This window comes from Rhea pennata, chromosome 14 (genome assembly GCF_028389875.1).
Source record: "Rhea pennata isolate bPtePen1 chromosome 14, bPtePen1.pri, whole genome shotgun sequence".
Lineage (NCBI taxonomy): Eukaryota > Metazoa > Chordata > Aves > Rheiformes > Rheidae > Rhea > Rhea pennata.
The window spans coordinates 18,265,177-18,285,913 of NC_084676.1; the positions used below are offsets into that span (position 1 = coordinate 18,265,177).

General features: G+C 38.2%; 1 protein-coding gene across 6 annotated transcripts; it reads right to left on the reverse strand.

Moving 5' to 3' along the window:
• Positions 1–518: 518 nt before the first annotated feature.
• On the reverse strand, positions 519–15,489 carry LOC134146955 (F-box/LRR-repeat protein 21-like). Of its 6 annotated transcripts, XM_062587623.1 has the most exons (8): positions 15,403–15,487; positions 12,638–12,724; positions 11,062–11,202; positions 10,160–10,359; positions 6,631–7,085; positions 5,242–5,364; positions 4,310–4,481; positions 519–2,939 (listed from the first exon to the last, which is right to left on the reverse strand). In XM_062587623.1, the coding sequence occupies exons 5-8, from the start codon at positions 6,997–6,999 to the stop codon at positions 2,296–2,298; spliced, it is 1,308 nt and encodes a 435-aa protein (XP_062443607.1). In that variant the 5' UTR covers positions 7,000–7,085; positions 10,160–10,359; positions 11,062–11,202; positions 12,638–12,724; positions 15,403–15,487; the 3' UTR covers positions 519–2,295. The 6 variants fall into 6 exon arrangements, with proteins under 6 accessions (XP_062443607.1, XP_062443610.1, XP_062443609.1 ...); XM_062587626.1 differs by lacking the exon at positions 11,062–11,202; XM_062587625.1 differs by lacking the exon at positions 10,160–10,359.
• Between the last annotated feature and the right edge of the window lie 5,248 nt (positions 15,490–20,737).

A 20,737-nucleotide genomic window follows, 5' to 3' on the forward strand; every position in this document is an offset into this window, starting at 1 on the left:
ATAGGACCCACAAGACAAGAATTTTTTGACCAACCTACCATCGTATACACTACTGCAGAGTACATTGGTTTTTTGGAAGAATGAAAGCTTAGCGAGTTAAGCATACTGTTCTTCAGTCATATGGACTCAGTACACAGACGTGCTGAGGCATTCCATGGAATTTAAAATAGCCTAAGAGTTGTATGAATTCACAACGGGGCTAAATCCAGTCTGCAAGTCCCTTTTAGGGTTTCCATAATAAAGCATGATGCTTTTCTCATGCTATCAGTGAAGAGTTAGTATTTCACATGTCAACATCATCTGCAAGATCTATCCAAGTTCTCTTTCAATTTCAGCACATCAAAATATCCTAGAGTTCATTACGTGAACGTGGAAGGACAACGATTAAACTCTTACAATCCAAGAGTCAACCAGCCCTACTGTCCTTCCCCAAGTCTGTGAAGTATATAGTTTCTAACACAGAACAAGCCTGCCTAGCAGGGTGATGCACAGTGGTACAGATAGGCATCTATTATCAGTTCATATATTCGATCAGTTTATTAAGTTTACAATCAGAGCAAAGCACGCATCTTAAACCAAATACTGTCTAGAAATATTTCAGTTTTCTGGTCAAAAGTAAATCATAACCTCCTCGATTATGGAAGCAAGCGCTTGGCTAATAAGTGCTAGTAACCAGTCAGCTGCCCTTTTTTTTTTTGCTGCCCTATCCCTCCCCACACCCACACAATTATGCAACAGGTAAAAATTCACTAATGATTCAGACATGCATTATCTTCTTAATTCCTTTAGCTTATAGTTGGAAACAAGTCATAAAATAATTCTGTCCAAGGTAATAGCAGTTTTAGACAAACCACGGCAGTTACTTTTGCAGAAAAGAAATTTAACTGCGGAAGAAACTATCTGACATTTTATCTAACATGACAAATGCCACCATTCATCAAATGTACACATCTCATTACAAACAGGAAGATAAACCAACTACAGCAAGAAAATTATTACAGTAATATTCGTATATAATGCATTTTAGTTTACAAACAGTGCAAAATATCACAAATATATTCTAATTTGTATCAACTCCCTCTTCTTTTCCCCTGCCCACAAACAAGGAATAGAATCTTTCTCAAAAAACAATTAAGAGCAACAAGTACTAAAGAGTCATAAAATCCTTCTTGAATCAAAAATTTCAGGAACCAGCAAATACATGATCTAGGAATCAGGGCTTACACCACTGTTCAGTGAGAACTGTGGCAAAGTTACTGTGGCAAATCCAGGCAAAGTTATTACAGATCACTGTGGCCTCTAAATGGCAAATAGTTTTGCAAGTGTTCTAAACCCTTGCTTCCAGGTAGAAAGTGACTGAAGACCACTGTTTTCTTTTCAAACCTTCCTTTTAGCTGGTCATTCTTATGAAATCTTTAAAATCTCTTAATAATGGAAGCATGGAACAGCATCCAGATGTCAATTTTCAAAATCAAAGACTTGAAACCCTCAAACACAAAAGCTATTCCTTTTATTCTGTGCTTTGCCACTGATCCAAGTAATCAACTTAGATTCAAACTTTTAAATTCATTAATTTTTAACAAATTATTTCCCATCCACTTTAGTGCATAAGATAGAAAAATAATATACTACAATTTAGCTAATCTTATAAAGTGACTTAAAGTGCAATTTAAAATCGGAAGGGTTTTGGAGTATAAACTTATTACTTACCACACCACTTTAACGTGCTGACATTAAGTGGACTTAAGCTAAATCAAAATACTTACACTAGTTCAGGTTACTCAAATATAAAGTATGAGCCTTTACACTTACAGCAAGAGTACTTTGAAAGTCTGCTGCACAAATCATGGCAAACAACACTGTTTTCCTGAACACCAAGTTTTATCCAGCTCCCCACAAGCAAGATTTGCTCAAGGAGGAAAGTTTCTCTAGTCATCTTCTGACTACATCGGAAAGACTAAGCAAAGACATAAAATACAAAAAAAAAAAAAAAAAAAAGTTTAACTTGAATGGAACAATTAAACTGAAGCTAAATCAGAGAAGTCTAATTAACTGAAGTAAAAAAGTACCTGTAAACCATGGACATACTTTCAAGAGTGTCTACTGTTAAGTACACTTAATTTCTATTGCACTATACCATAAACATTCTTGAATGATTTACTGTTGCCTCACTACAGGTTCTCAAGGAAGAGAAACTGAAAATAAAATATGAAATCTATTTCCAGATTTCAAGTTGCTTATTTGCATAGAGAGCAACATCCTGATTCTACCAGTTTATCCACAGATGTAGACAGTTCACCATGTCGGCATCATATCAGGAAACCATATTCTTCCAAGATGTTTGGAGACTTCAGAATGAAGTTGATCCAAGTTATAGTCATTATCTGGAATCAGTACCTCCTCCATTATAGAAAGCTGCGTGAGCCTGCCTCCACACATCTTTACAAATTCAACAAAACCCCTACAAGTTACTTCACATTCACCAAGACCCATTGCTGTTAAGTTCTTACAGCGCTCAGCAATTCGAATAAGTTCATCATCCAAAGGCTGAAGTCCATTAGCACACACAACCAGCTCAATTAACCTTGGGCAATTCATGCCAATACGACCCAACATGGCTTTGCTTACTGCACGACCAAAGTAAAGGTGTGTAACAGGGGTTTCCTCTCTGAAGAAGGCATCAAATTCTTCTTCATATAAGAAGAAATACATCACAATGTTGACTTTGGGGGAGTGTTTCACAAGAGCATCCCAGCTTTGCTTTTTAATAGTATGAAATTCAACTTGTCCAGGATTTTCACTCACAACATCTATCCGAAGGTGTTCCAGATCAACATGTTTTTCACTTGAAAGAGCCAGCAATAGTTCATCACTTAAAATGTAGTAGTTCAAAGCCAGTTCCTTAAGTCCATGACACTGGTCAGCAACACAAAGAATTCCTGAGAAATAAAAAAAATACTTTGTTAAGTAAGAAGTAAATAAAATCAGAATTATTTGCTATAAAACTTGAGCAAGTGCTAAGTTTACTGGCTTGAGTATTCATACCCATATCTAAGAACCTGAAGTATGACAAAGCTCTGAACACCCACACCCCATCACATGTTTTGGCTACAAACATTTATCAGTAAGAGAAGCAGGCCTAAGTAGTCATGTTAATGTCAAATTTGTTATCTTTGTGGCACTCTACCCTTCCTGCACAGTTTCCTCAGCTTTGGAGAGGCAACCGACACTAGGCAAGATCCAACTGATGTCTCCACTTCCTTTCCCCAATAATCCTTCTTTCAGCATCCACTTAATCATTCCATTTAAATTACTATTAGCAACAGAGTTTAAGAGCTGTGTTAGACTAAACCCTTCTCCCATTTAAGAGGCACATAACTTTTCCTAATCTGTTTGAACACAAAATACACAGATTTAATCTTTTTTTTTTTTCCCAGACTCTGGATAAAAATGGAGAAGAGAAATTAGACTGGAGTTTTTCTTTCCCTAACTCCAGAGTTACCAGAGAAATTTAAGTCAGAATGGACCCAAAGGCTCTCTGAACTGTCAGGTAAGCCTGCATTTTCAATTACCCTTGAAGGGAGTGAGTCCTTTACCAACCAGTGCTAGAACAAAAAATTGTACTACCAGATCTGGACACCAGAGGGCACTGAAGAAACTGAAAAGCCTGTATTTTAGTAAATCTTAAAATTTGTATGTTCCAACATTTCTGTAATACAATTTCCAAGTATTAACACTTTTTTGAATAAATTTCACTCACAGCATCTCACAAAACAGTTAAAGACAGCTACCTTCCCTTCCTTTATTCCACCAAGCAGTAGTTGATTTACGGGTTGATGATTTTGTGTTTGTATTCCCACAACATACTAGTTGATTAAGTTTACAAAGATGCTGCACACATGAAGCAGCTGATGCTTACTTTTAGGTAAAACTTGCAATGACTATTAAGGCCTTGGTACCTACATTAAAGGCATGCACTAATTTTGGAGGCTTTTTCTCCTCAAAACCCCCCAAAATTATCAGAGGTAAATAGAACAGCTGGGAAGAATGTAAAAAGAATCTCCAGAACTTCTAGAAGACGCAGGCAAGTGAGAAGCATCTCCACCTTGATTATTCCAGTTCATTCAAAGACATTTTTTATTCTCTCCCTTCCAACTTTACAAACAGCCAAGATTAGGTCAATAAAAGGCCTATGCTAAAAGAATCAATACAGTATGGAAAATAATACAGATAACTCATTTCAAATCTAAATCCTGACAATTGTTTCCTAGTGCTTTACTACTACATTTCTTATATATTCACTACTTACCAGCAGGTGACACATGAGGACAACTGCTCATTTTTAGTAGTTTTAGAGTATCACTATTATTAGCAACAAGAACCTTCAAGGAAGGATCATCAACTGGTGTGTCATCTATCTTGATTGATGATAATGACTTGGAGTTTACAAAAACTACCGTCAGTGCTGAAGCAAAATGAGCCTGTTTGGGGGAGGGGGGGGCACAACAAGAGAAAACACTATGGAAGATGAGCCAAATCTTTGCATTCAGGTTTTACATGTAGAGAAAGTACAAAAATGTAGGTAATCTCTTCCTTCTTTTAAAAAAATTGCTGTTGTATTTGATGAAAATAATAAAGTTTACTTTACACTTGGTAGTTAACTCATCCAGCCTTATCTCTCTCTAATAAAATTCATTAGTGTACATAATGATGAGTCTGAGGTACCTAGGATTTAACTGCAAGAACAAAAGGCAATGACATTTATTTTATTTTCCAGAAAATAACTCTGCTGTGACTTACAGAGAAAAGGAAAACCAAAAAAACTCAACTATGTTATCAGTACACTAGAAATTGTGACTACTGTATCTTTTAATCTGGAAATTAGAAGGCTCAAGTCTTCTAAACAGTTTCACTTCTCTATGCTGTGAAGTTATCAATACCAGTAAACTTAACGAATGGAACCTAAATTTAACTATTTCCTCCTGTTAGAGTTTGCCACAAATTAAAGACGACAGACCAATAAAAATAGATGGCTTTATAAAAAGAAATCAGTATCAACTGAGTAACAGTTCTCAAGTCTATAAAATCAACATTAAATACTTTCCTACCTAAGCATAGCTTTAAGAGAAAGCTAGCCAATAATAAAGGTTGAAGTGGTTTTAAGAGTGAATTAATATTTTGCCGAAAGAAATCATTCCTGAATCTCTCTACTTGATAAAAATACATTTTGTAGGACATTACCTGAGAGACATTCATGAAGCTTGGTTTTGCTGTAGAAATCAAACCCAGTGTCTTTATAGAACAGTTCACCAACTGAGAAAGGATGTTACAGGCTGCTTCTGCAGACTCAGTACTACTATCAACCTATAAAAGCAATTTAAGAATCGTGAAATCATTCTGTATTACTATTTAGAAAACTTAAGTGTCATGAGTACCAACGACTGCAAGCACTACAGCTTGTACTGCACCAGATTTCATTTGCCACCAGGACAAAAAGCAACATTAATTAGAAATTTCCTGACAAGAGAAGTTAACAAGAAGTATTTTTTTAAACTATCATACAATCAGAAAGTACTTCAAGAGTATGGCTGACAGGTATTTCTGATATAGACAGCTTAAACCTAGGCGTTCTGTTTGAAGAACCTTGTGCCCATGTTTCCTCCTAAACAACGGGTGTAATTAGTATTGGCATTACGATATACAGTGGTATGCTGTGTGTGAGTGTATGTGTGTATGCATGAGTGCAGTAACTCTAAACATTTAGCGCAGGGAAAAAAGACTTAGTAAAGTCTAGATACAATCAAACTAATTCATGTTACTTCAGGGACAATAACTTAGTATCTTTAATAATGAGCTGAAAATTCCCAATGGACCTGCAAGCCTGATGGCCAGCTTTGGACAAATCACTGCTCCATCTCACCTTCCTTAATAAATGATTAGCCCCACACTGAGAAAGTCAGGTTTTCCGATTTTAATTCTAGTTTTAGAAATCACTCCCTTCCACTGCTTTCCCTTCATACCTTAGAACTACGAATTCTTCTCTAAGGAGAGTGATTGCAACAAGTTAACAAAACATCTGCAATTCCAGCTGTAGTCCTGTCAGATAAACTGTTAGTGAACTGTATCAAGCTTTCAAATGAAGAAAGTCTGAATTAATGCAACCCTTTGACTAAAAACATACCCATCATTTAAAAATACTTACTGTTACTTCATAATGTCCTTACATGTCAAATGACTGAATATAAATACACAGTCGCTTTCTTCCTTACACACACTTTTGCACAACAGGCTTCTGAAATTTCAGGACATTCTTCACTGTATAGCCCTATTTTGCAATTAAATAATACACATATGACTTAAAATATTTCTTACAAACAGAAGAATTTAAGGAAATAAACTTATTGCAGATTAATCTGTTGAGTACTTCAACTGCCACTACAATGGATTCACAATACATAAACTCCACAGTATATATTCTGAAAACATGCCATGCAGTCTTCAGCACAGTATCACACAATATTCTTTCTTTACTGTGTAAGAACTAAACCATAGAAGTTGGAAGGAAACAGCATGTATGCACGGAAAGAAGCTGTAGTAGCTGCATTTTTAAAAATATGTTCAAGCCTTTACCTTGAAGCTGACGTACTGCAGATGATCAGCATGCCTCTTGATAATCTGCTGAATGAGATCAGGATGAGTAGATTTTAAGTAAGAAGTAGCTGGCTGGTTAAGTTCAAATTCAAACTTCCTCCAGAGATCTGGGACATGAAAAGTTTCATTCCACCTTCGACAAACAGAAGATGCCCTAGCTCGATCTACTAAGGGCAGAAACTGAAAAATACACAGAATAACATGGTGCGGAAGGCTTCCCCAATCCAAGGTGTGCAAGTTGGATTCACCAAACGTTGATCCACGGAAACAAGTTCTCTGTTTCTTGTATTTCTGTAATGTTTGCGGAGCTTCATTTTCTACAGCAACCTTCTGCCTAGCTCTCTTCATTGTGAACGTAATCAGCTTCAGGTACTGGAATGATCCAGTGTATTCAAACTGTACAGTTGCCTGTCAGTTTCCAGTACAGAAGGTATCTGAAAAACAATAATAATAAAAAAAAACACACACAGAAGATTGGGGGATCAAGGGAGAAAGCAATCAGAAGTTAACAAGTCGGTAAAATTTAAAATGTTACTATGCAAAACGTATGTCCATATGTCAATATCCAGTACACAGACAACAGCAATGACTTTGTTTCTCTAAACCATTTATTTTGTACAAATCAATTTCAATCTGAGCAATTTGGGTTTATTAGTTTATAGTTTCACCTGTCAGCACTTCACAGTATATTACATACTTTTTAGAGAAAAACTATTCAATAGCAATTTGCATAAGTTTAATATGTAACAAATTATGTATGTTTAAGTTTAAACTCAGTAGACAAATTCCTGAATCTATAGGCAATTTCTAAAGAAATTATCAACTGTGGAACCCAATTCATACTAACTTCCCTTTTCAAATAATGAAGAACCTTGAGCAGGCACATCCAAAAGAGTCCAAAAGTCCATCTATCCCTCTTTTTAAACATGGCAAGCATAGAAGTGTTTTGCAACTAAGAGCAAAAACCCCCAGAACCCACTTAGCAAAAAGGGGCAAAGAGAGATTTGCAAGAAGTGTTTTTCAACAACAAAAGATCCCAACCTTTAGTGGATCAGAAAAGCAGCTTAAAGGGTATTGTTTGCTTTTTTGCTAGAGTTAACACGTAAAAAGACTGCAGTAAACATAATACCATGAATTTAGTAATTAACTATTTACAGGATTTCCAGGACAGCCTATGTATCCGAAGGGTTTTGTTATTATTTCAAGAACAGAACTGCACCAGTTTATTCAAAATTTGAAAACATGAAGCATAAAATGGGCAAGACATTTTCCATTTCCCCTGAAAATAAAGGAAGACAAAAATCAACATTGAGAAAAAAGTAATACATGAAACCTCTGCTATCTGACAGATCTACAACTTCAAAGATCTTTGCAACTGTGTATAGACAAACAGTTAATGTAACTCCAATTTCTTCTGGAATAGTATGACTCTCAATTCCAAATATCTTTCTTACAAGATTTAACATAAGCAACTCATCTCCCAATACCAAAAGATACATAAGCTGATAGAAAGCAATGAATGCAGCAAGAAGGTCTGCCAGTGCAGAATTCTGCTCTGAGAAAACACAAATGACAGAAGCATAGTCGGAGTCTATCAAGCCCTAAGCAGCCTTGGTTTGCTGGAAAAATAAAAGTAAGGGGCTGCAGCATGTCCTTGGAATGGCACACAAGAAATTTTCAGGATGAAAAGAAAGAAGTCACAATAAACTCACAAAAGTAATTTCCATCCTTGAGTTTTAGAGTATGTCAACATGTATATATTTTGTAGAAAGAAATAAAATTTTTAAGCCTAACTTTAGCCGAAAACCTAGTTATGACTGTAACGTTATCAGTATAATCAGTAGCATAAACATGGGTATCATGCATTAGTTTTTATATCTTCTAGTGCAGGTATCAAGATTAAAGACATGTGATATTATTAACCAGTACTAAAAAAAGATTTAGTACCAGAAAGAGCAAGATAACTCTGTCTGTAAGCAGGTTTAAATTTTACGTGTGCCTACGGTGACCTGAGTAGAACTTTACTTCGATGCCTATTGGATTTACCTGCATTCTGCCTAAAACTGGACATAAAGAAGAAAACATCTCATTGTGTTACGCAAAAAAACAAGAGCATGTGACAGTATCACTGAAAACCAGATATATATTCTGGAAAACATGTATCCCACTACACCGTTCTAAAGACAAGAAAAAATTTATGACATTTGTTTGAAATGCTGAACCACGCTATACATACAACTGTACCAAACTAATCCATTGAACAGTGTTTGCCATACAAGACAAGGTTACAAAAAGTTAACCAGCATATGAAAAAGCTCTGCTTTCACAGGCTGAAGTAGACCAGTCTATTCCTGGGAAATCTTCAGGAACTGCCTTAACTTTCAAGTACTTATTTCATTTTACAGTAAGATGAGGCCTCTTCTCAAGTCCTGCTAATTAAATGTTGAGCTACTCCTTATCTCCTCGCAATCAGTCTAAAGCTACTTTTCATAGCAACCGCGTATTTCTCAAGAATCAACAGAACATGCTATTTTTTCTAAGCACAAGACAGCCCTCAGAGTAATTCCTCTTCTGGATTTTGCGAGTTCTTATCAATTTTTAAGCATTAAATTAGCTAGAAAGAAATTTTGGTTTAAAAAGTCATACTGGTTCTAATTCTTATTGCAACTTGTTTTTCCTGAGCTATATCCAAATCTGCACAACAGAAACAAACATTGCAATAGATGAACTACAGATCAGGTTAAGTTCCAAATATTCACAAATTAATTCAAACTCCTGTTCGCGTCATGTGTTTTATTCCACCACAGTTCTGTCCTCCAGTTTGAAACCATCAGGACTGAAGAGGTGTCAGATATAGAAGCTGTAACTTTCCATGTTTATGAGAAGAAAGTACGTGCATCTATGCTTTCTCTTAAAAGAGAAGCAAAGCATTTCCTTTGCCTCATTTTATTATTATTTGTTTTAAAGTTTTTCATAAAAGCTTTTCTTTAAAATAAAGCATGTGCATAGGAGTGGAAAAGAACAACCTAGGAAATTACTTAGGAGCTAGCTATCTGTCTGACCAGCTCCACTACTGTTCGCTCTCTTGAAAAATGATCCAGGCACCAATGAATTTATTCCAGTAATCTTCAGAAATCTTCACTTTAGTCTTTTAAATGTTTCAGTAATGATAGAAGCATGTAATATATGCAGAAGGTTAAACCAGTGACACTCTTCAAATTATTTTTAATACTTGAAACTTTTTCTTTCCTCGATAGACGCACGTGCTTTACATAACAAGCGGGAAAGTGATCAAGTCAAAGTGAACAGTGCTATGCACATTGCAACACATTCCACTCCAAAGTAAAGTAGTATTTGTAATCAATTACTATTGTACTAATTGTACTAGTATTACTAATGTAATGAAGATACAAGCTTATTATAAGCTCAGTATGAAAAAGCATTTTGCACCATTTTATCATCATCATCTACATGACCACATTCTATGACTTTTCAAAACTTTACTTACATCTTCAGCCCAATGAACAGGCACTCCATTGCATTGTAAGTGGATGAACTAATCAACCATACAGAACACGCTTTTCAATTGCTCAGTCTTGCTAAATTTAGCTTGGTTCAAGCATCTGCTTATTTCTTCCTCCCCTTGGTTCAAGGATCTGCTTATTTTTTTCCTCCCCTTTCAGGCTGCATTAAAAATTTTGCTGATTCCTAAAAATTAAAGTCCATCATAAAAACAAATAAATGTCTCCAAGAATCACCTCCATTTTTTCTGTTTTCATGTAAATCTGCAACATTTCAGTAAAGTTCAAGTATCTGGAAAAAGGGAAGTTTTCACTTTACCATTTGAAACTTATTTGAGCTTTACAAGTGCTACTCCTGCTCCTACAAAGAAGCTCTGACATTCGACAGCTACCAGAAAGAAAGGGCACAAAAGCCTACCACGTGGGCTAGACTGTAGACAAGATGTAGCATATCCATTTCAGAAACATCAAGAGACGCAACAAGATACACGCAGCCTATATAATACCTAGCCTGCTGCTGATGAAAGTGGCCGTATCTTGTCCTTGCTGCTAAATCCCATTAGAACAGACAACTTCAGAATTTTCTATTTTTCAGTGTTCTGTACTGCAGAATTTTACAAGTAGCAAAATTAGGTTGTATGATTCATTGTGAGAAAATAATCAGAAAAAGGGTTCCATTAGTTATGCATCACAGGAAGGAAGATTTGACCTAACACGAAGCCCTAATATTCACTGTGTAACTGAGAATGCTTAAAATTTAAACTAAAAGGAGTATGTTGGATTATAGATGTACTTGTGCGTTTTAAAACACAACTGATTTTAACTAAAATATAGGTCCACGTGATATAATCAAAGTAGTACTGAATGAGAGGCGTACATGCACACATACCTCCAAAGAATGTGGAAGTTCCTGTCAAGTTACCAGCACCTTTCTGGTGTCTGAACATCCATCCCACTGATGAGTCATCCTGTATGTGTGCATGGATTCCTTAACCAGAAGGCAGAGAGGGGTCCCAGATGATCAACTGACCTGTGAAGTCATCGACCAAAGAAAAGCTCTTCTGCAAATTCTGGGAGACCCTTAGGAGGGACTAAGTTCAGTTTTCGAAACAAGACTGAGATGACTAAAACTCTCTATGCTGTATGTCAGATGTGTAAGTAGAACAACAGAACATGACAAGCAAATCAGTTTTATCAAATGCTGTTGTCTCAGAACTATCAGCTAGCTAACAGAAAGGTGCATGTGTTCCCACAAATCTAGGTTTGGTGTTACCCACAATCTGAGTCACATCAGTACTCTTATGCAATGCAGGTACAGCTTGCATAGTATTTAAAGTAGTTATGTACCTATATAAGTGCTGATTTTTTTCAGCTAACTATATACCAGTATACTAAGAAAGCTACAATGATTGAAAGATTTAAAGATATGACATCTAATATCTTAAATTTAAGGATTCTCAGCTTTAAACATAACTCAGTTTTACCAAAAAAAGGGTATGCTACTGCATCACTATAATCCTTGACAATAAACTAACTTGGCTAAATTCTCTCACAGCTGGAAAAATATTGATAATGCATCACATGCTCCCATATATGAAAATATAGAGTGGTTCCTTTCATATTGGTATCAATGAACACCTTCTTCTACTATCAATTTGGGAAAGTAGGCCTCAAAACTCTGAATTCAGTTACTGATTTTACATTATTTGTTGCAGTTTTAATAGCAAGCTAACAGAAACAGCAACATGCATCTAACTAAACCACAACAGGTTTGAAATGAAAAAAATAAATTTAAAAATTAAACCAAATTACAACTTTAAGATGCTTTCAAAGTACTGTGGTTAACCAATAGTAACACCTTTAGTAGCATCCTAATGCTGAGTTTTTTTTTTTAAAAAAAAATAAAACATTGTAGTGAGTTAATACCAAAATTATAATCTTAAGATTTAAAACTAGTGCAGTAGAAGACAAAAGAAGCAATCCTCATCTCTTAAGAAAAAACAAAACCAAGAATTGAGATCTGTGCAAGTAACGAGGTTGCTCAGCTCACACACATCACAAAATCTAAGAGCTGCATAGTCATGCTTGTCTAGGATTACAAAGCTGGCATTTACAAGTAACAGTGTTCACAGATGAGATCTGGAGAAGTTTTTAAATTACAGTAGTCTTGTATTACTTGTACATTCTACAGGTATTACATTTTCTTCAGTGAAACAAGCTGACTATCCCTTTGCTAACTCTGCATGGCAGGGCACACACATACCTAAAATTCATCTGCAGAAAGTGCTGTTAGTTTCTACAACATAAAGAAGGTAGGTTTATAATGACACGTAAACATAAAAATACATGAAACGAGACTAACTGAAAAGAACAAAACACTGAGATGCAATTTAAAGATTCAACACTGAAGTGTAGTAAGTTTAATTTAATAAACCACACGGTATACCTTGAAGCAGCTTTCTTACCTAAAGAATGTTTCCAAGTTACAATAGGCAATAAATGAATGAATAGAGGTTGCTGCCGCCATGGGGCATTCACAAGCATCTGTCCTCCTGTCCAGATAAAAATGCCACGAAAATCTTTATTAGTTAAAAAAACAAATAATCCCAGTCATCCGCCTCATTCAAAAATAATAGAAAAAAATATGTTGGCAGCAATCAAGAGGTCAACTACCATTCCTCACCACTTCAAAACTGATAAAAAATTAAAATGGTGCTAATTAACCTGTTATTCCTTCATTATCTTTCTCAGCTGCTTGCTTTAGTGAATGAGTTTACATCATCGTAACACAAGGCAGCTTACTCTATATTGCAAATACTATGCTATTCACAGAAGTACGTGGACGGGTTAAGTTTAAAATTAAAGAGGTGTGTTGCAACTCTATTTACACTGTACTGGCCAAGAACACAATGTAAACAGTAAGACATTCAACATTTGCTACTGTCATTACCATTAACAGCGAAGTTTGGTAAACAACACTGCTGTAATCTAAAAGTCATGGAACGCAGCAAGTACATGGGATAAGCAAAGTTCTTCCCTGCCTTTTTCCCTTCGTTGGCAATCCTGTCTACGGGCCGAGGAAACTGTTAGACATACGATCAAAACACAAGCACTCCCTCCTCCACCATACAGCCCAGCATCCTACCGCCCAAAGTGCCAGCAGCCGTAAATCACCCACCGAGGACAGCCCTGGCTACTGTCACACGGCAAGAAGCAGGGCTGTCCCTGCAGTCAGTCAGCAAAAAGTCACCCAGCCTGCAGCCTCCTCCCTCTTTAAGAGCTCCCAGGACAGCAGATAGCAATCTGTCCCATCTGACAGGCGTACCACAAACTACCATATCAAGTAGATTTTAAGATTTTAAAATAAGGTAGATTTTAAGACTGAAAGCCCTGTCTCCCTTCATGCTATTTTCTTTTAATACTGTATGACAGAAGTTTGGGTTTCAGTGTCTTCCATCTTAAATAACCGTTTAAGATTTCATCCCTCATCATATCATGACACTTACTTTTATAAAAATGCATCAAAAAAAGAAAAAATAATTTTATATGCCTATCACTGGAGGGAAGGGAGGAGAACTGATGCAGCTATCTGTTCCAAGCTCTGAATTTAATATCCTTCCCAACACCGCTTAGTTTGGCTGCAAATAAAATAATTTTTGAAATTAAAGTAACATTTGACAATTAAGAAAAGGACAACTATATCCTTTACATTAAGAAATCTATCAAATATAGTTTTTACTGACTTGATAGAATTATGCTGTTCAGCAACTTTCTGAATTTCACGAGGATTTGAATCGGTTATCTATGAAGGCTGAATACTTCTATTAACCAGAAACTGTAACTTCTGCTATAATGAACTTCTCTTTTACAGACCCGAGAATCCCTCAGTGCAGAATTAACTAGGTCGGACATACTAGCAGTTTATACTTTTACGTCAGAGATAAAAGTAGCTCTATATATTGCATTTAGAAAAACAGGTTACTGAAAGATTGCTGCAAGCTTTTAATAACAAAAATCAGGTATACAGTCTAACGACACTTCCTTCAAGTGTTCAAGGCCCCACGAGCCATCAAAAGCAATTCAAACAGTCAGTTAACCTAAGCAGAAAGGTTAGTAATAGAAGAATAAATATCAGAGATGCAGTCAAATATAAGGTTATGTTAAAGAAACCAGTTATGTTAAAAACAAATAAAATTTGCGCTCAGGGTAGAGCTACCTAAGTTGTAATCAAAGATAAACAGTAGCAGCAAAGTTGTTGGAATTTTCTGATAAACTGATGAAGTTTAGCAAATCTATTCACACCATCACTTATCAAATATTGGTGGTGAATGGTGGCATAAATTATCAAATATTGGTGCATCAGTGTATACAGCTGCTTTCCTCTATTCTCGACTTTCTCATCAAGTGTATTGCACAGCTGCATGTTTTTGTACCAGGAAAACCGCATATTTTAATAGTTCCTTCTCCAACAACTATTTTATAAATAAAAACAAGACTTACTCTACAATAACACTCCAGAGCTCTGCAGTTCTTCACAGAACTTTTTTTTTTTTTTTTTTTTTTTTGCATGCAGTAATAAACGTGCTTTCTACCGTTTCCCAGGAGTCTTTCACCCTGACTTTAATACGCAATTCAAGCGCTTAAGACTAAAAATAATAATAATCCTGTCTTTGAACATAACGCTCTAAAGCTTGCGGCAACCAACAGCCCCAAAGGTTTCGCCAGCTTCGCCCCCAGCTCAGCATCCTCCGGGCGAGGGAGGAGGACCCAGCGCGCCCGCTCCCCCGCACAGCTCTCCCGACACGCGCGCTCACCGCTCGCGGGCCACAGCGAAAACCACAACGCTGTTTTCCCCCGAGGCTCGCTGGAAACGTCCGAGTCGCGTAAATCAGGGCACCAGATCGGCGCGCGTTAAACCCTTCTCACGGCAGCGCCCGCCGATGCGCGCAGCGCCTTTAAGCTCATTAGCCCCAAACGCTCCGCACAGAGTGCGCGGCGCTCCAGGAAGACGTTTACCCCAACTTGCCAGGGCGGCAAGGGGGAAGGCGATGCCCCCTCCCCGGCCGCTCCCCAGGCCGAGCAGGGCGCGCACGTACGCGGCAGGGAGCCGCCGCTCTCGGCCCACACGCCCGTCCCGGGCCGCCGCCGGCCCCGCGGCCTCCTCCTCCACCCCGACCCCGCTCCGCTCTCCACACGCCCGCCCCGGGCCGCCACCGCCGCCGCCGCTCACCGCCGCCGCGAGGCTCCCCGGCACGGGCAGGGTCGAGGCGAGCCCCAGCCGCCGCCCGGCCCAGCCGCAGCCCGCCGGCAGGGGAGGAGCCCCCGGGCCCAGCGCCGCCACCGCGCAGGCGCCATGGGCTCCCCCGCCCCGCCCGGCGGGAAAGCGCCGGCAGCGGCACGTGACGCCGGGCGCCATTTCGCGGCGAGGCGAGCCGGGCCGGCGCGGCGTGGCTAAGATGGGCGGGCGGAGGTGCCGCCCCGCTGATCGCTGTGCTGGAGGGCTCCGGTCCCTCACCCTCCGTTGCCTCCTGCTCCCCCCACCATACTTCAAGTGTGTGTGGGGGGGGGCTCTTAGCCCTTATTGCAGGCTCGGTATCATCCACCCTTTTTTTAAAAAAATCCCTTGAATTTTCAGTCATTTCCTGCCTAGGGGCCTCCTCCAGTCTAGAGAGTTGGGGATCCCCTCAGGAGTGGCCAGGGGAGCCAAGCCTGTGCCAAGGAGGCGAGGGGTCATTTAAGCTGCAGCTGGCTGAGGCCAAAAGTCAGCATGAAGCACATTGCTCCATATCTTAGTTTAGCTACACAGTCCTGGACTTGAGCTGCTACTGAGGTCCCTGGAACATTGTCAGGGTGTTACTCTACCCAGATGGGATTTTTTTTTTTCTTCCTTGCTTCTCCCATTCCAGTTGGGATATCTGGGAAACAACATTAATGACACTGCAGAAAAGGAGTTTGGTACTTTCGGCCTGTAGCCCCCAAACCTGTATGACAGCAATCACCACCCTTTGGGTGCCAAACATTTCTGCCTTCCCCCAGCATCTGGCTGTCATTTGGCCTGCTCATTTCCAACTTGAATGAAGATTGAGTATGAACAAGTTTTACCACTGCTTTTCAGCTAGGTATTGCCCCAAAAGGTGCCAAGGTCATGTGTCTAAATTGGAGCTGCCAAAAAATCACACCTCTATTTTGCTACCTAGAAGCATAATAAAAATTTATGCAGACATACTGCATGAAATAGTGTTAACACTGTTTTATACTTCTGTGTGATGGTATTTATATTAAAATAATCCATTTCATTAGTGACTGCTACAAAAGGCACTAGCAACTACAGATTTCCTGGATCTTGCATATATAATTAACCAATAACAAAATTTTAGTGTCCTGTTATAAACAGATAAGACTAAACAGTAAGTGAAACATTTAAGTGGTAGATTGTCTTCTTTTACGAGACTAGCTGCATTTTGCCAGCTTTCTGTATGATGTTAAAATAAGATTTCCTCCATCAGATCTGGGAATTTTAAAAAGCATATTAAAGGGCTAGTAAAATAGAAACTGAAAAGACTATTCATCATAAAATGGCTCTTTTATTCTTTAAAAGATACAAGAATTTCCTCAAACACAGTAACATAACAAAACCACTGTGCATTTAAAAGCCAATTTATCACTAAAAACTTACGAAAAATGCTCTTAGCTATAAAGTCCTTAGCCCATATTATAATCAGAGTCTCAAGAAAGTAGGAGATTAAGTTCTGGATAATTTTCTTCTACCCATTTCATTCCAAGTACATTTTTACAGACTAATTTTTCATTAATTTGTTACCAGAAGCACATTTAGCATTGCAGTAACTCTGCAGAGAGCAATAGGTGGTAGATCATAAACAGATTAATAGGGATTTGTAGCTCGTTTCTAAATCAGCTCATCATAGGTTTATCTTCAGTGCCTTGCCAATAACCTTTGGGCTGTTGTAAAGAAACAGGTTCCTACTTAAGAGTATTCAGCTAGACTGATCTTTCTGAGGCTATGTAGAAAAAGTTTCCTCTGTTGATCTTAATCTTGCAGATATTTGTCTAACCTAAAAGGAAAACATCAGATAGAGCAATCATACCCTGCAAAAACAAGCTAAAATGCTTGCAGGTATATATGAACAAAAAAAAAGATACGATTCTACCGATGATAGGAGAAAATAATCAGAGATACACAAACCAGCAGTTTGTCTTCTACTCATCTTCCATGTATCAGGTCAGTGCCCAGTACAGAGCTGCTGCTTTGTCTCCACATTCTTCATGTTGCACACAAGATGCAGAGAGCTGAAGGCAAACTGCATCACTGAATGCATGCCCTACTCAGCTAAAACTCTTTTCTGCAGACTGCCCATCTCTTGATGGCCATGAGAAGTCAAGCTTAGCCCCTCTACCACTTGCCCTCTGGTTGCGTACCCTGGAAACAAGTTTACAGAAAGGAATATTCAACTTGTTCCTCACGTTTATCATAACACAAATATCACACTAGTTTTATAGTGTAGTTTTGATCAACAGTGATATTCACATTTTATCATTAGGCTTTAAAATAGTAATTAAGAAAAGCAACCAATATGAGTAAACCAGCAAGTTAATCAGTATAGGAAAGCTTTCAGGAAATTGAAATTTTCAGGGGACTGAGGAAGGATGTCTCTCACAGCTTATGAGCAGTACACCATGCATTTCAAATAGACTAAAAACTGTGCAAAGTTAAGGGAGGATTATTGGCTGTTTCTTCACCTAGTTTTAATAAAAGGACTCCAGAAGAAAGAGAATACAATTGGAAAAAAATGAAGGGGAAAAGTCATGGATGCTGGTTGTCAGATCAACTAAATATAAGTGCACTATACTATATAACAATAAACCATACCAATAGTTTTCAGAAGAAACAAACCCCTCCACCAGCACTTTTTAAAAGACAGACTGACCTCAGTAGAATTAATTTTCACAGCAAGACTTACATTTTCATACCATCATTGCCTCATTTTGCCACAAAATTTCAAGGAGACAGTATCATTGCCATACTGAATGACATTCCAAATCAATCTGCTTTTTGAAGGCAGTTGCATTCGTACATTCACTTGTACGTGTTTGTGCTAGGCCAAATAAAGATTACATCCTTACTCCTACTTTTAAAAGCTAGTTTTATAAGGAGCCCTGTATTTCAGAAACTATTGCAAACTCAGTAGCTTACTGTCATTCCTAACGTAAAGCCTGAACACTCGAACTCTACATGATCAAAACTGCAGCCTCAATCATCTAAAACACATGAAGACTAACCTAGCAAATGGCAGTCATGCCCAGAAAGTAGGTTAGTATGTCAAGTTTGCTGGAGACTTGTTAGCTACTGCATTAAACACCAGCTGCTTCACAAGCATGTGACCAGTAACCTGCCTTCAGAATAGAAATCACCCAAGTTCTTTTACAAAAAGTTTCTACAATCCACATTATATTTGCAATTAAAAAAAAAAAGTAAATGATTGCTTATTTACATACCTGTATACAAATGCCTTCCTTTCTTATAAAGTTGTAGGACACAGTTTTGTACAAACAGATCTTTATAAAAACTGCAATGAAGCTTTTAAAAATATACTCTCATTCTAAAATTGTCTTCAAAAATAAAGCAAGTCACCAAAAGTAGTTCCAACTATGTATTTTTCCTCATTTGATGGCTTGTGTAAGATAGTGTATTACAAAATGATTTTTGTATACTACCTAGACATAGTCTTCTGGAATATACTAATAATTGATGAAATTAACACTCTATCAGTTAAGATGCAAAACAAATGAGGAAACTATTGATACAGATGCTGTTTGTCCTTTCCCTCACAACACAGTTTTTAATTTATCTGAAGATACTAAGCGTAGCACAGATTCTCTATCCCATTGGTATGCTATAGGCAGGTTATTAAAAATCCTCCAGGAGCAGTGTGTTTTAATCTCTAAACTAAGTTTTGGGTCATTTCTTCTAACTAGTATAGCTCAATTTTTCAGTCATTAGCATGGGCTGGCTGCTCCCCAAAAGATGGGGAGACAGGGTAGTACCACAGCCAGCAGGGCAGCATCTCACCAGCCAGGGCTCCATCCCATCGCTCCCAAACAAGGCAACTGGAACAGTCCCAGAGATGGTAGGCAGGTTCAACCAGGAGCCCAGATCATCAGGCAAGCTCACAGTGCTGAGACAAGTCTGAGGTCAAGCAGGAAAGTCAGTACATAGGTCAGGGTCCAGATCAACAAGGCCCATGGCCAGGCTTGGCCACAACTGACCTGGGGAGCAGCATTCCTCCAGTGCAGCTTGAGGAGGGAGTGAAAGCCACAGGCTGAGCTTAAATGCTCAGTCCTGGCCCATGGGTAGGTGGGTGGGGGAAGAGGTCCCAGGTGACTCCAGTCAGGACCATTAAGGCCTGTTAGTGCACTCAGGGCCCTGACACTTTTGATAGGCAACTCTGCCCACCAATTATTCATAGAATACATGCTGAACATCCTCAGACTGGACAGTATCCAAGCAGCATTAAAAATAAACCATCAACCCAGTTCAGCTTTTGTTTTCCTCTGGGAAAACAAAGTGTGCTGATACATAGATTTACATTCTTGAAAAGTAGTTATATTCTCTGATTCACAATTTTGAAATCATTTTTTATTAGATAAATACTGTAGTGTGATTGCCTTGAGTACTGGAAACCAGAGAAAAGGCTATTTCCACATACATTCTGATAAATGTGTTTGAACTGAACATGTAATAGTCTATAACAAAGATAAAGCTTATAAAGGAGTTTTCACCAGTTTCCTCCACACTCTGTTGACTTTAGGGCTTAGGATTCTTGCAACAATATTTTTGCTTTAGTAGTTTTATCTTCCTTTCTGATTCATACTTGTGACAGTCTTCCACAGACATAGTCCTGTTAATTCATTTTCTATACTGTGCATAGTTGCTATAAAAGTTTCGAAATAGAGAGTTGTCTAGTGGACACAAAATGTGTAACTAGCCTACTCTCTGCAGTTTGAATAGTTTCTTTGCTCGTCAAAAGTGTAATTTTTTCAAGATGTATTTCTGTGGTTTTGGCATTACTTTAAGGAGTTGCTATAGCTTCACTTGGACACAAGAGGGAACTCGTGTATCTCTTGCTATGATTCAGTTTTTGAAACCAGAGGTCTGTGCAGCCTGGTGGAGACGCTATTGGGATATGTATGTGTATAAGAGAGATACATATGTGTGTATATATAAATATATCTACATTTAAATACATATGTCATCTAGTTAGCAAAGAAGGAAAGTCTTTCATAGAAATAGGAACAATAACCTAGAGGGTAGGACAGCAGATACTGCCCTCACGCTCATGGGTTTGCACGTTTGCATCTTGTCCTTGTTCCCACACTTTAATTCTGTAAATCTCAAAGGTAATATTAGCTTACAGTAGCAGGGCATAGGCTGAGCAGAACACACTGCATCCCAGCAATCCCTGACCAGCAGGGGATACTCTAACCATTAGTTTTGAGCAGCCCAGAGTTTTAACTTTCTGGTTCGAGCCTAGGATTGCCGTTCACCT

Excerpts from the sequence above, each read along its gene's own strand:
- LOC134146955 (XM_062587624.1), bottom strand. The coding sequence starts at position 6,999 with ATGAAGAGAGCTAGGCAGAAGGTTGCTGTAGAAAATGAAGCTCCGCAA. Across the intron at positions 4,482-5,241 it reads GCTTCATGAATGTCTCTCAG|GCTCATTTTGCTTCAGCACT; the intron begins GTAATGTCCTAC and ends TCCCCCAAACAG. Across the intron at positions 2,940-4,309 it reads TCCTCATGTGTCACCTGCTG|GAATTCTTTGTGTTGCTGAC; the intron begins GTAAGTAGTGAA and ends TTTATTTCTCAG.